A 15,723-nucleotide genomic window follows, 5' to 3' on the forward strand; every position below is an offset into this window, starting at 1 on the left:
TTGCGGTAATTGGTCTTTATTGATCGGAGAAGATACGAACAGACGTGCACGGTTGTCGATGAACAGGCGCTACTACACTTGGAGCGCGCAGCGCGGCACGCGTGGACGGGAAGCTTGAATGCTCGCCGTCCGTGAGGCATTATGTTCGCTGCGCGATGATTGTAGGCGGATGAGACAGAAGGAAGAGAGGGGCCACCCCTCTTCCTTTCATTTCCTTTACTTTTTTTTCACGAGAAAGTCAGGTGTGGTGAACTGGATCCAATGAGATAGAGAAACGCGATGATTACCAATCAAAATTCAGCGTCAGAGTCGGCAAGAGCAAAGTCAGGGTCGTATGAGGAGAGAATCCGTTCTTCCTTCGCCGTGATCTCCTGATAGGAGAAGGAAAAAAGGAAGATCATTGTTAGCACGAATTCGCAATAATGTAACTGCTGTGAGAGTGAGCAACTAGTACATGAGCATTTCAGTTGAACTTTAGACAATGCATCTAGGCGGCATTACGCAAATGTATTACTGTCATCTACAAAATACCAGTTGGTCGGTGTTCTGCGTTCGCCCACTGTTTTATTCTCTGCATGATGGAACAAACATCCCTAACTTGGCAGCAATATAACTAACGTTAACTCCATACTTACAGTGATAGTCAGTGCATACTTCTCGTGTTTTTCCTCTCTGGTGTCCATACTGGCACTTCAACCACCTCTGCTATACCTACAGTCGTTATAAGATGCGAAGCAGCCCTTTGACTAGCTTGTGTAACGCTGTCACTCTGTATCGTATATTGTACGCTCGATCGTGCGCCCTTATCTTGCAGTGGGGGGAGTCGTACGTCTTGGCTAGCCTTTGAGTTTCGTCGGAACGATTCTGTTGTAGTTACCGGGCGCACAAAGGTCACTAAAATCATTGCACAACCTCCGTTTGCGAAAAGGGCGCGCTTTTCAGACACAGCGAAGTAACAACTGAGACGCTTATTCGCGTTAATCTGTACCTGTGAGTACGTCTTGTGCGTCCTTTGTGCGTGAGAAACGCGGGGCACGTTTCGACCTGCTTTCCATTCTGCGCGTGACCTTCCAATTTGTTGCGATCGCGTTCATTGCTTCGCCTTTGCGGCAAAGCTGTGACTTTTTAGATGCGGAAGCATCTTATACTCGCGCCTTGTAGTGCGCCGTCCACGCCGTCCGCGCCGTCCGCACCGCTTCTCGAACATTCGACAGCTGACGCGCGCGCATGCGCCGTCGCGCCGTCGCCCACTCTTCCACCATCTGTGCATCCCTTCCTCCTCTACACACCGCGCGCGCTTCACTCCTCCACTATCTGTGCACCCTTCCTCCTCTACACACCGCGTTCGACATCTACAATTCTCCTGATTCTCCAGTGGACGCGCATGTGGCGTCGCGCTTCGAGAACATTCAACAGCTGACAGTGCATGCGCCGTCGTGCTGTATATATACTCAAGGTCGGCGCTCGCTCGCTCAGTTGCCGCTCGTCGGTTGGTTTGTACGGCGCGTCGACGTCCAAGGTCGCGGTGAAATGAATTCCAACGAATCCACAAACACAATGATCGACGTCCCTTCGACCAGCGCCGCCCTTTCGCATACGTGTGTACGTGTTCACTCATTTAACACCCCCTCCTACAACCACGTTAACCAATTTAGCCATCGACCCAAGTAAGTCGCAATTTAACACCCCATTTCACAACCACGTTAACCAATTTAGCCATCGACCCAAGTAAGTCGCACTTTAACACCCCGTTAACCAATTATATGGTCCGCATCCTCCTCAGTGTTCCCCGAGGGAAGCTGCGGGCAATTTTTTTTTGTGAAATCTTTCTTTTTGTCGACTCAATCGTTCTTTACTTAGACTTCACATGCACAACACAAAATAAAGTGCCCACCCACTTGCGTGAGGTCTTCCTCTTCCATGGCGTACATGGCGTAGCCCTGTGCCTCCGCGGCTTCCGTTGTGTCGTCCGGAAGCGTCGCGGACTTGGACGACCCGAGTCCCGCGGAAGGCGAGCGGACCTTGACGCCTCCTCTCATGGGCTCGTCCTCTGCAGCAGGCTCATCTTCGAGTGCGTCTTCCAACTCGAGCTGCAGCACGGACAGCTGCTCGTTGACCAGCCTCGGCTGCTGCATCCGCTGCAGCTTGTCCTTGTCCCCGCGCAGCACGTCTGCCGCGTCGGGCGCCCGCATCTGATACCGGTAGACCAGGTCGGCCGTCAGCGATACACCCTCGGTCCAGTGCGGCTCGCGCAGCACAGCCCGGAAGGGCTGCTTGCGTCGACGGTCCTTCATCTCAGAGTCGGTGTCCTACACCAGGAGAAAACAAGTTCATGCATAGCGTCGACAATATTTTTAGCTTGTCCTGTATTCCGGCATGCGCAATGGAGTTAAAGGAAAACAAGAATAACGGACACCACGGAAGTCTCTTGTTTCCTTGGCATGTACTGTTAATGCTCTTCACGCACTTGAAAAAGAAAATATGTATAATACATTAGTTTGATTTTCAAAGTTATCGTCGCCAAACATCTGCAAGATGATCCCACCCCAACGGTGCTTATCCTGAAGACTCAGCACGGCTGCGTCCTGCATGAAGCCAAAATTGCTATCGCATCCACTGGATGTCGCTTCACTTGTCATGGTCTATGTGCAACACGTGTAACTAACACAATCCTACAGAGTGATGCATGGACGTCAAGAGTCACTGTCCCAGTGAGACACTTGCATCCCTCTGTGTTTACACGTTAGTGTGACAGCATCTCCTCAATATAGAGCCCGAATGCATGTCTTTAAAAAAAGTGGTAATAAAAGTGTAATAAATGCGTTCCGAGCAACCACGGTACACATTTTAGTGGTCTTGACGCCAGTACTTTTATTATACCAACAATGCAATAATTTCAAATGTTGGTATCAGTATATACTCCGTTGACTGTTTATGGGCACCCCTGATGAATCAAAACATTTATAGAGGCTACTAATTTACGAACACACATCTGCTGAAGGTTTACAACAGAAAACACAGTAGAATACACTTCGTTCCTGCCATGAAACTCCTGTATTTCTCTAGTTGATGTAGTGTGACAAAGTGGGCTAGTTGGAACAAAATGACGACGGACAGCAGAAGAAGAGCTATAGAGTCAAGAACAAGTAGACGACACTGGTTGATCTCCGTATCAGGACTCCGGTGCCAACAACCCAACCACTCGCGATTACAAGTCTGGTAATGGTCAATCATTGAAGGTAAAACTAGTGTGCGCTTATTAACACAACTGGGATACAGAAAGAATGAACAACGACCTGCCTCTGATCATTCTTGGTGACTCAGTCGTGTTCATTTGCGCAAACCCACTTTAACTTCAAATATGAACTAAATCACCCAGCTACAGGTTTTATTGAACCAGCAATCGGCAGATGTTAATCCCGCCGAACAAACAAATCTCCGTTTGTCTTTCTAGCACTACACGGACACGCTGCGGAAGTGTTGCCAGGTTTTCTGCGCACGGCTTTTTGTTGAGACAGGTGCCGAGGTAGTAACAGTAAACTATGCGTACCTCAGAAGACTTCTCTGATGAGAACTGACTTTCCGAGTTCTCGGACTTCTCGAAGAAGGATGATCCAAACGAGAGCGACACGGAGTCGTCCTGGTGCATGTCCTTGTCGGTGCTTTCGCTGTGGCGCCGCTCGTCCGCGTCCGACTTATTGGCGCCTCCAGCCGAGGGTCCGTTGCCGAACCCCGTCGCATACGGCTTGAAGGGTCGCATCGGACAACCCCCCACTTCGGTGCCGCCATTGGCATTGCTGCTGCTCCGTCGACCATTGGCCGAGCCGTCGCCGAGGCCCGTAATGGTCGCTGGACCACTTGTCTTGTCCGCCCCATCTTGCAGGGCCTGGAAGAAACAGTTGCTTTATTTGTAACAGCAATTATAGTGCATTCGGTCGTCGTGTCCCGGGACTCGGACGACGAAAGAAAATTCATTAATATAGCAATAAGCCTGCCTAGAGACGCCGTAGATAAGTCTACCGCTGTTCTTCGGACACCAAGTCAATGCCTACCGTGTGCGAATGTGGGGCCCTACCAAAACAAACTGAAGTGCCTGCTGTTCCTCGCAGCTTGAATGAATGGAGCAGGACGCTAACGCACAGTGTTGCCGGAGCTATAATGCACTAGTGCTTACCCAAAATTCAACTAGGAACGTAGTTTACGCAGCAATCAAATACTTGTCAATATTAGCTGTAATATTTTGCCTACTTCCTTCGATTATGTTTAAATTACTAGGCGTGCTAACACAAACGCAACCACGTACGCTGTTGTTTGTGGTGTCATGGCTTCTCTATTGGGTCCATGTTTGCATGCCCCGTTATGTTAACATCAATACCTGCCAAATAGATCAGCTGTTATTTTAAGTCTTCGCTTCGTCTCCAAAAGTTCTCACTTGTGAAAATCTGGTTCCAAGTTAGCAGAATTAAAATTCATTGACATCTCATCGGGCAATGAAAAAAAAATTTAGTGACGATTCCTATTGCCACCGTTGCAAATTGATTCGCAATTGTTGAAAAGTGGCGACAGTGAAACTGGTCCTTGTGATCGGATGTTCAACCTCTGGAAATCCATGGCTCTCGCGTGCAGGAGTTTTCGTGTTGCCTTTTTCCTGTCAGTATAATTACTATGGCTTTGCGGACTAATATAAGTTTATATTTAGCGCACGTCTTGCTTTTCAAGCATATTCTACTGAACCTGTCTCGCACGGTTTATAAAAATCAATCTGAGTAAGTCTACAGCCCAGGTCCTGTGTCACGTACATTTGACAAAAAAAAAAAAAAAGACGCGAAAACGATAATATAGGATCTCACGTCTCTTTTTCGCTCACCTTCCTCAGAGCATTATCGGAGTGCTTTTCGGTGGCGGCCCCCGTCGGAGCTCCTGGTGTCTTGGCGTCCGCCTTGGTCGCTTCCTGTGCGCCGGCGGTACCTCCGTTCACAGGCGGTTGCTGCCACAGAGGCATGAGTGGCAGGGCACCACACTGCCACATGCCCTTGGACTGTGGTCCATCACCCGTCGGCAGCGAAGGGTACAGTGGCACGCCACCCACGTACATCACTGCACAAAAGGAAGAAGGGCAACGACCACTCATTAGTTACTCATTAGTATCCGTGAAATGAGAGTAATCAGATGCTAACGAGCAAATAACCATCACAAAAGAAGCCCAAAAATGCCGTACGACTTTCGCGAAGAAGTCCAAAAAAAAGTCAAACGACTAATTTTCCCATTCTTGAAAATATCTTTAGATATAGTAAAAATGTCACTGCAATACAAAGGGGAGCTGGAAAAAACACTTAATTGATTTGTACGGCAAAAAAGCAAAAAAACGCAACTATGAGTGAAAGCCCACATTTAATTTTTAACATTGCCTACAAGGTATACCTTCATTGGACTGAATGCACGTATGCCAGTGTATGCTTAACGATACTGGTTGGTTGCCCAACGTATGTTCGACTTCAACACTCAACTACTGAAAGTCGTCGACAACACGCCATTAGTGAACGATGATCGTGCTATTGGTGACCGTGTTGGCCGCTAACTATATTTGACGAAAAAAATGCAAATAAGCAACAAACAAAAACGCGCCAAGACACCAGAGAATTCCACAAGAGACTCGGTGAAAAAAGAAGCCCAAATCTGCTAATTATTAGCGGGGCTTCCAACTCTGCGCGAAGCGGAAGCAAGAACAGTAAACGTATTTGTCGTATAGTGTGGGTCACTGGAATTGATGCATTGTAACATACGTTACAAGTTGTTTTCAAGGTGCTTTAACGTCAGTGATTTATTTCTGATGTATACAAGAGACACACAAAGATAGGACACACATGTTCCTGAGTCGTCTGCAGTGTCCTATTTCTTGTTTGCATTACGCCCCGAAGGACCTAAATAAGATGCCGCCCGGGTCCAAGGACTTCGAGCGCTCGCCTGAGGCACCACCATTATAATCGACGGTGAGTGGGAAGGGACAGGGGTTAATCCCTTCTTCCCCCACCTCGCCCGGTGAAAACTGCCGGACTTTAAATAAAGTTAATTCATTCATTCATTCATTCATTCATTCTGTTCACGCAGTTAGCTGTCAGATAAGAAACTAACTGGAGCATTCAACGAAAAACCGCAAATGGGAGTATAGCTCCTCGCCTGATAGTTGCGAATTTTTGTCGGTCGTCCGCAAAAAAAGTTAACTAAGGCCGGGCATTGTTGTAGCCGGCTCACCCAAGAGCGAACGGACCAAAGAGTGCAGTACTTGAACGAACCACAGATAATGCTACATGCCTCTATACATACCGGGTATGAGAAATGGCGTGCTGTTGGCGGTCGACTGCGCGCCCCCTAGGGGCACGTAGGTGTAAGTGGGTATGGCCAGGTTTGGGACGAAGGCTGCCACGTTGTCCTGCTGCGAGGTGACCAGCGATGCGGCGGCGTGCAGCAGTGGAGGAAATGGCGCAGCCGACGCAGCTGCTGCTCCAGCTGCCGAGCCTGCGAGTGGCGAAGAATGTGCGGTCACTCTTGGCAGTTCACTTCTCGTAGCGAAGCATAGATTCAAGAAGCCTTGTCCTTATGCGCTCGTTGACTCCTGTCATCGGCGCAGGACGCTATGTTGCAGCTAGGCACAACCTGGGCTACACACTCGACGTTACGCATCACAACTATATATGTGTGCGTGTGTGTACGAAGAGTTCGGCTTATGGTATAATTTCAGTTTATGGCATGATGTGTCGAGAGAAGATCGAGCAATTTCTGGCGGTCACGATGGGATCGCATGTTCTCAGGTGCCTCGACAACTAATCGGCAGCGTTCTAAGACTATGCTGAAAAAGTGTTGAAGAGATCCTAAAGATTATGGACCAATTGTCCTGGTAACGAATTTGGTTACTCTACCAGTGCCGTTGTACGTAGAGTGTTTGTTTGCCTACCGTCTGCCACCGTGCTTTCCCTGCACGACTTGTTGTGCTTGTGCAGGTTTGAGTTGACGAGCGGCGATCCGCTGCGCTTGAGCCGGTGGCTGTCCTTGTGGTCGTCCGCGGTCGCGCCGCCTCCGTTGCCCATACCGGGCTGCGGCTGGTAATGTTGCTGCTGGGGCTGTTGGTGCTTATTCATGTGCTTGTAGGCCAGTCGGTTGTACTGCAGGAGCACCTCCTCGGTGAGCGGTGGGCAGGGCGGGTACTTGTCCTGCACGCTCGCGGCTCCAGCGCTGCCGTTGCGGCTGCTGTTGCTGCTGCTGGCTCGCATCTGCTGCTCCTGCACACGCCATCCGACGCCAGACACTGTGAACTACAGCGTCTTGAATTTTGCGCGCTGGTTAGCTGTTACGTCATGAATTACGGCTGTCTCCCGCCAGGAATTTCGACCATTGAAACTTGCGAGATTCAAAAGCGTATCGACGATGTGGCCAGCCAAATAAGATGCCATGTACATTGATTGAAAACCACGACGTGACACTTACGTAATGACGTTACGGTTTCGACGCAAAATTTTCATTATATATTGAACTATGTGTGACATGTTGTAAACAGTATCTGGAATAACAGTTGCTACATTAAATATGAAGTAGTACTTGCACTGCCCCTTGCTGCCAAAATTTATGTGGAAAACTTTGCTCTCTTTATTTATGTTTCAATTAGGAACACAAAAATTAAGAGACTCCAGTGACGGTCGGTGAACATTGGAGCTCCACCATTAAAAAATATATATATATTCGTTTTGGCTGCCCACCCGCAGGTCGCGGGATCGTATCCCGGCTGCGACGGCTGCATTTACGACGGAGGCGGAAATGTTGTAGGCCCGTGTGCTCAGATTTGGGTGCGCGTTAAAGAACCCCAGGGGGTCGAAATTTACGGAGCTCTCCACTACGGCGTCTCTCACGATCATATGATGGTTTTGGGACGTTAAACCCCACAAATCAATCAATAAATTAAAAAAATCTTCGCTGTTAAAATAGTTGAAGTCAGCGCCCTTCCTGTCACAGACAGACGTGTCTGCTGCAAGATGTAACATTTGCGTGCATGGTATGTGTGGATTACACTTTCTTGCAAAATCATGGTGACTTAGATTTGCGTAAGACCACCGCTGATTGAAACTTTTGACTTCCTTTGTTAGACTAGTTCGCGCGTGAACATTGTTCTCTTATCTACTTACTGTTACAGGGCTGGTAATATCAGCGGTGCTCACTGTATAGTGTGCCCTTGAACAGAGAATGGTACTGTACATCTCTACCTTCTTCTTGTCAAATGCAACGCTGCAATATTTTTTTAAAAAGAGTCAAAGAACAACTTACGTCAGAGCGAAAGCTGAATGCATGACAACGTCTAAAATGTTAATATTATCAACAGCAGTGCCCTACTTACCGATAAATGAGTGTAAATGCACGAGAGTACATGCGCTATGCGTAAGACATTCGCACAACCTGAGAAGTACCACTTATAATTAGTCACTAGTAATCGAACTAGCTGCACTAAATAAAGAAGCTTCCGTGCATCAAGAGACGTAACAAAAATGCTGCTTGATCATTTCTGTTTGATTCATGGAAAAAGAGAACCGCCTGACGTTATTACGGGGAAATGGCGCGAGTGGTTCAAAAGTTCAATTTTTTTCTGGTTACACTCATCGGGTCGTGCCATCTAGCGGGGCTCAGTGAAACCAAGCAAGTCTGTCATCTCGCAGGCCATGGCAGGAAATCGTTCAATGACAGTCGTTGCTGCTGCTGCTCCCGCTACTTTCATTCTGCTGCTACAAGTGCAGGCGGCCACGCAGTAAGGCCGGGAAATGTTGTGCACGGCAAGGGTGACGTGACACGTTCCGCTTGAGGCAGGTAAATTGAAAGGCGCTAACCCGATGCGACCACTCACGGTGCAAGAACAGACAAATTCCAGCGGACTTACGTCACGAAAACGCGGTGGCGCTGTCTATGTAGGCAAAAGACGCTCTGCCTACCACAGGTTCTGTTGCGTTTTCAATGGTGCATGTGGTGTTCTCAGTCAAGCAACGAGGAAAAAAAAAAACGGTATGCCGACGAGGTGCGTCACGGTTGAATGTGAGTCGCGTCTCACAACTTAGTTTTCTTTGTTGGCGCACATCGCGGCCCTCAGCGCTTACGGCGGAAGTTACGCGCGGACGTCGCTATAATTTTACCCATAATGTCGACATCGACCTACCTGTGTTTACAAACATAGAATGGGTCCATACTTTAGGTGAGCGAATGCCGGGACAATCGGCTGCGCGATAATGCTCTTCGCTAGGAGCCTGGGAAATGGCGCTAGGAACTTTGCCCCGGTAAAAAGGGGCTTTATGCCCCGGCTTTTCCTCCCCCCCTTCTCGGTGTAGGAAAGCCCAGTGATGTAGGAAAGTAGCGGCGCTCATTTATCGTAACCACAACACTCTAGCCGCATCGTCAACCTCCTCCCTTATCACCCTCTCTTTCGCGGCACCGCTCTATGCGTGTCACGTGGTCGATATTGCACGATTACCCGGTTTTCTTAGATTTGAAAACCGTCGCTCATGGGCTTTGTATAATTTGCCAGCAGCCCGCCACGATCCTCAGTCGGGTGAGCCATCTATCGGCACGCCGCAAACGAAAACATAATCAGTCCCTCCCCGCCAAGCGCTCGCTTCGCGTCGTTCAATCACCTAAAGTATTCGTGCACCGTGGAACTACTAAAACGTGATTTTATTTTAAAAAAAAGCACTTCCTTGGCACAAAAATACCACTACGAGGTTTCTGAACCACTATTTCCACAAACAACGTCGACTTATTAGTTGCCTTTAGAACATTCAAACAAACGTGCCTTTTTTTGAAAAAAAACGATAGGCTTTCCTCAGATACTTCACCGCAGAAATTTTGATCTGTATGTCTGTCTGTGACGCGTACCAGCCAGCCGGCCAAAGTTTAAACGCTTGCTGAACGCCCATCCGTCATGAACTGGTGGCTGCGTTCATACTTCTGAATATTGTCGATCAAAAATGAAATGTTACGCATATCTGAGGCGCAATATCAATGCGTAAGTATTAGGTGGCGTGTTCCTTCACTAGAAACTACATATAGTACGTTATTCTAAATACCTTAGTGTCTATTAGGGTGCGCTGAAAATGCGACGCTATGCCCGAAAGAAGGCTGGCAAAATACTATCGCCTTTTTTTTTTAATCCCTAAGAAGAACCATGTAACCCACCTTGACAGTTAAGGACTCATTTCCAGAGTCGCCAGTCGTGACTGAAGAGTGCTTTCTCTTAGAGTCAGAACTACGGCCGCCGCCAGCACTGCCTCCGCCACCACTGCCGGATCCGCTGCCACCGCTTCCTCCACTGCCTTTACTTCCGCTGCCACTTCCGCTGCCACTGCCGCTTCCGCATCCAATGCCGCTCACTCCACTGCCTCCAGCACTGGCGTAGTTGCTGTCGACAACCGCGAAGTCCGAGGCAGACTTGTCTTCGGAGGATTGCGGTGAAGCTGCACACAGGGGGGAGCATCGTGACGTGGGGTTCGCCCTCGGTGTTATCGATGGAGGTTCAAAGGAACCACATCGATATCTAAGCCGGCACAACACACGAGCACAAGTGCCGTTGAAAGTGTGTTGGCCGAAGTTTCTTCTGTTTGGGATAGTTCGTTCTTAGATATCAGTGACGTCTAACGACTCAGAGCATATAGACAGGCCGGAGTGCTTCTTATTCTGCGTTTGGTTTATGCGGGAAGCAATTTATCAGAAAAAGCGCCGTACAGCAATAGTGTAGATCCCGAACAAGCTTCGCAGTAGGAACGAGGCTACGGTGAAGGAAGATACAGGTAACGCTTTGTGTCTTCAAATAGTGATTAAGCATATTTATTTGATTCAAAAATTTTGCCACTTTGGATTTCGTGCAGATAGCCTTGACACACGTTCAAGCTCTCCTCATTATTAAGATCGTTTAATTAGGGAAATGAAGGAAAAGACTTTCATGCGCGAACACCAGAGAATATTGTACGACATCAGAAAACAAAAGATAGCGATCATTTAACTGTACGTGGTCTATTTTAGTTAGCTCAGAAATTAGCGTGCGATTGCAACAGTGCAAAACTCGCTACCCACAACAACCTGACTTCGAAACCCACATGTAACTGCAAGACAACCTCGTGATGGGTTTCTTCGATTGAGGTTGCCCTCACGTTCGACAGAAAAGAGCACACGAATATCAAAATATGTGTTTGATTGAATCCTACAATAATTTTGGATTTGAAAGTGACGAAGACTTTCAGCTTGATCACAGGGATGAAAAAAAAAACACATCACTCACCTGTGGCCTTGATAGCCTCTTCCTCGCGGTTCTCGGGCGAATTCCGATCGTTGTCCATTTTCATCTCTGCCGGTTCGTCAGACGAATTTGTCTTGGGATTGCTCGCGAAGAATCTGCGCGCGAAAAGTGTATATTTCTTTCTTTGTAATTCGACGGCAATTCATCAGTAAAGATTGAAGAAATCCGTTAGAATGATCAATAAAAATCTGTAATTATTTTGATAACCGAGAATACCGAACTTTAATTAAAATCTGGGATTTTCATGTCAAACCCCACAAATTATCGCGGGGTACCCGTCAGAATGTTGCTGCGGTGACAGGGAATCGAACCCGTGTACTCGAGGTCAGCAGTACAACTCCTTGCCAAGCCAGATATTGCATGTTGGATCCCAATATTAACCAACAGTCCTGCTGATATACAGGCACACGGAGTAAATTTCTCATCAAGATGATCGATTGGGTGAACTGGTGATTGATTGTTTGAAATACGAGCGCGATACGTAGACAGAGACAGGAACAACACGAGCAAGCGCTCAACTTTCTCAAGGAAGCGCTTGTTAATGTCTTTCCTGTCCCAGTTTACGCATCGCGCTCGTATTTAAAAGATTCTAACGGGAGCTGGTACACATTTTTTGCCCTTTTGTAACTCCTACCGTACCGCAATAAAAATTCTCGTTCCCCAATCTCTTGGAAGACAGTGCCATTAATAATTTTTCAAATAAGGGCATATCGGAGATGTTTGGCTCGTGTTGGCCTCTGTGTATGGTTAGAACAACACTGACTCTTATCGAAGGACCGATAGTGTCTTCCGCAAGATGGCACAAGACGTGACGACAAACTATTCCTCTACATTGAAGGGAAGAATATCGTAATTTTTCACAGGCTGCTCACCCGCAACTTTACAGCCTTTCACTTTTTTTTTCGTGTAAACAGCCACATCTCATAGCAACTCACCTCTCAATATTTTCTTGGTATCTTATCTCCTGGATGTTTGGCGGCGACTCGCTTGAAGGGTCTGAGTCGTGAAGTTCCTGGTGCGGTGAAATCTCCCCCATCACAACCGATCCAAGGTCCTGGATTCAGGTACAAGAAAAACGCAAGATTACTCAACTTGGGCTTCAAAGTTTTTGAGCGAAAAAGAATTGTTTTCGCAAGTGATCGTGGGTAGTGCAATGTGAAACACTGAATTTATTTTCTCCCAGAAAGTCGCACTTTTTAAATGTAACTACGCTGCCACTACATTTGATAAAGTTATAGGTCATCTTTCTAAGCACACTGAAATTCCATGAATGTCAATTGGTATTTCACGTACTTTTACCTTTGCGGCGTCGACTGTGCTGACTGCACTGTAAGAAGCGTTACTCTCAGTTCGAACATATATAGGTAGAACATATTTTCAAATACGATACATTCGAGATAAACATTCGAGATAAATAAGCCACGTGTTTTTTTTTTCAACTTCGTTAGGTGAAAAGTCCATGATTAAATTCCCCTATGATCCTCTTTGGCTAACCCAAGTTGCCTCACGTACCATGACGCATAAAATTACAAAAGTATCGTCAGGATACCAGGGCACAAATATAATGAATACGCTGTCACACGCACACAAACACGCACAATCTCAAATATTACTCACGGAACATGTGCATCCTTCAGCTGTTGCGGCTACTTGCTCCTCTCCTGGATGTATGAAGCAAGGGGAAGGTAAGAAAGAAAAAATCATATTTGTGTTACTTGAATATGTGTAAGTCATCAACTTTGCAATGCTTACGCGAAACTCCAGCACGTATAACGTCACACTGTTTTATGAAAGTTTGCTCTTGGCCGAGATGGTGTTTAAGTTTGCTTAGCATGTGCGCCGCGGTGGTGTAGCAGTTACGGAGCTCGGCTGCCGAACCGCAGGTCGCGGGTTCGATTCCGGCCGTAGTTTCAGACTCGAACCTTGAAATACTAGAGGTCCGTGCACTGTGCAATTTCAGTGCGCGTTAAATAACACCGAATTGTACGAAATGCGGCGGCATGTGTTTCACGTTATCGATGTCGTTGCATAGCTGATGGCTTCGTTTTATGCATGAGGGCATATCGTCGTATGCATAGCATTGCTCCAGAGGTCCGTAATATAAGGCAAGGCGTTTCAGCATCGTGAGAGATTAGATAACTTTTGATTTTAGATACTTCAGCGACCAGAGAGGAAACTTGGTGAACATTTGTTGAACGCACTATGAAGACGTGTTTCATTTTGCGTCTGTAACACCTATCCGAATATATATGGGCGGTACATTAGGACAGGCATGGCACAACAGTGGCGTCTTGTTTTTTTTTTTATTTATACTACAGGAGAATGCGCAGTCGATGCGCTGTCAATAGAAATGCTAAATGCTTTAAGTAGTCCCTGGGCTATTCATTGCAGAGCTCGAAAAAAAATCCAGTGACATCCACTGCGTAAAAATAACGAAAATTTATATTGGTTACATGCACTGACGCTTTAAACATCGGCAATGAGAGTGGATGGACAAAATTCAACTAAACCTTACCTGTTACTTACTACGCTGAAATCTGCTTGCATCATTGGTTAAAGCATCTATGTCTTACACTACAAAGATTACGGAATGAGGGTACAGCATGCATTACCTTTGTCGGCGACTCGTTTGTGCGTCATCTCTCCGACGAGGGTGCTGACGAAAGATGCGAGCTCTTTTCGCCTCTTGTTGGATCGCTGGCGCATGTTGCTGTTCTCTCGAAGCTTCACGGGCTGTGACAGAAATCGAAACAGGTGGTTATCTCTTTGTAAGTTATTTATGCGAACTAACCTGCATGCACCCGAGCATCTGCATAATTGAATTACTCAAACAGGAAATGCAGCCGAAATTCTGTGTTCGGAAACGAAATTGTCTTCGCTGAGTACCTTTTCAAGCCCTGCGGACTGCCGTTTCCGAAACTAAACCTGAGCGCACATTTGCGGGAGACATTGAGGAATCTGGTGCTTGTAGACAAATAAAACAGAAAAACCGGTGCAGTCCGGGAATAAATGTGCAGATTGCTACGTTGAAACTTCTTGAATGCTCAACGCTTTTTGGCAACCTGATTCTTCTAAGATTGGCCCCTTCTTGTATAATCCGTCTGCTTAAAGACTTCCCAGGAAGACAATATATTTTCTTCGTTTGCACAGACTCTTTGAGCGTAGCTCCCGCATCTTTGTGACGTCACGCGAATCGCCTACGACGTAGGCCCCATTGTGGTCGACAATCCCTGACCAATATGGCTGGCTTGCCAATGTTTCTCCTCCGCACCTCGCTTCTCTTCCTTATCCGTTCCTATATTATACTGCACATGGCTATGCTATACTATGCATGCCTTATGCTATGCTATGCTATGCTGTGCATACTATGCTATGCTCTACCTTCTCCCCTCATCCTCGCGATCACTTCCTTATTCGCCCATTTACTGTACTATACCGTAAGTGGCTGATCTATGCAAGATTTGGCCTGCGTGATGTCATACATTGCTATGCTCTGTCTTACCGTCTTCCTTCCTCACTCTCATTTCCCTTTCCTGCCTTACTATACATGGATATTCTGTACATTACTACGCTATACATGGTTTTGCTTGCCTGACTCAAAGTGACGCCATGCAATGACAGCAGATGACATGATGCACATATGTATCTATTAGGTGAATATGAACTGTCGTTTGAGGACCTTGTGTGCGGAACATATGAACCTATTGACTGTATGTGAGGTGACCTGTGAAGTTTTGTTAATGTGTACTTTCACATCGTATGTTGTACAGGTTCGCATTCTGTGCCCTCATTGTTAATCTTACGGCATATATTGCCTATTAGGAGAAAAGGAGTAGCCGGTGCCACCATAACGGCACCAAACTCTCCTATTTCATCACTTTATTAAAAAAAAAAGAAACAGGACACGATAGCCCGCCCCGGCTCCTGAAGTGATCCGTAAAAGTGAAGTGTTCCAGAAAGCCCCAGTGACGATCTTCTTGTGCTCCCGTCTAAACCTTCCTGGTACCCTTCACCTTTACGTGATGTATCAAATGGCCCACAAAACCACACTGTTAAATGCTTCGTATTTTTGAAATCTGCATTGTGGTAGTGGATTCGCCACACCGAGGTCCATCACGCATCCGTACCTGGGAAAGGATGTCCTTGATCTGTTCCTGTATGAGTCTGTTGTTATTGTGGGCTTCCCCCGTCATGGGCTGGTCACCCATGAAGTGCTCGGTCGACGACTCGGCGAACACGTCTGGGTTTCTCGGGCCCCTGTTGCGGTCATTATGAACTGTTACTGCGGTTTGAAATCAAAGGCGCAAACGAAAAAGGGAGAGAGAACAAAGAGGGTGTTTTGCAACTGACAACCGGAAGCATAAAGTTGAAAAGTAGAGAAAAGAAAATAGAAACTGAAAATG

At 47.0% G+C, this 15,723-nt stretch overlaps 1 protein-coding gene across 2 annotated transcripts in view; it reads right to left on the minus strand.

Annotated features, from left to right (window-relative positions):
• Window positions 1-15,723, minus strand: part of LOC119163531 (uncharacterized) — a 43,393-nt gene continuing 27,670 nt past the window's right edge. Inside the window, exons 11-22 of one of the 2 annotated variants that reach the window (XM_075885264.1) lie at window positions 15,448-15,577; window positions 13,933-14,053; window positions 12,938-12,981; window positions 12,256-12,374; window positions 11,303-11,415; window positions 10,204-10,481; window positions 6,953-7,277; window positions 6,325-6,516; window positions 4,868-5,097; window positions 3,551-3,886; window positions 1,895-2,309; window positions 1-371 (exon numbers count right to left, since the gene is read on the minus strand). In XM_075885264.1, the coding sequence (XP_075741379.1) occupies window positions 325-371; window positions 1,895-2,309; window positions 3,551-3,886; window positions 4,868-5,097; window positions 6,325-6,516; window positions 6,953-7,277; window positions 10,204-10,481; window positions 11,303-11,415; window positions 12,256-12,374; window positions 12,938-12,981; window positions 13,933-14,053; window positions 15,448-15,577 (2,350 nt within the window). In that variant the 3' untranslated portion in view covers window positions 1-324. The remainder of the gene's footprint in view (window positions 372-1,894; window positions 2,310-3,550; window positions 3,887-4,867; window positions 5,098-6,324; window positions 6,517-6,952; window positions 7,278-10,203; window positions 10,482-11,302; window positions 11,416-12,255; window positions 12,375-12,937; window positions 12,982-13,932; window positions 14,054-15,447; window positions 15,578-15,723) is intronic. The other variant, XM_075885263.1, reaches the window with a different exon arrangement.

Source organism: Rhipicephalus microplus, unplaced genomic scaffold, assembly GCF_043290135.1.
Source record: "Rhipicephalus microplus isolate Deutch F79 unplaced genomic scaffold, USDA_Rmic scaffold_107, whole genome shotgun sequence".
Classification (NCBI taxonomy): Eukaryota; Metazoa; Arthropoda; class Arachnida; order Ixodida; family Ixodidae; genus Rhipicephalus; species Rhipicephalus microplus.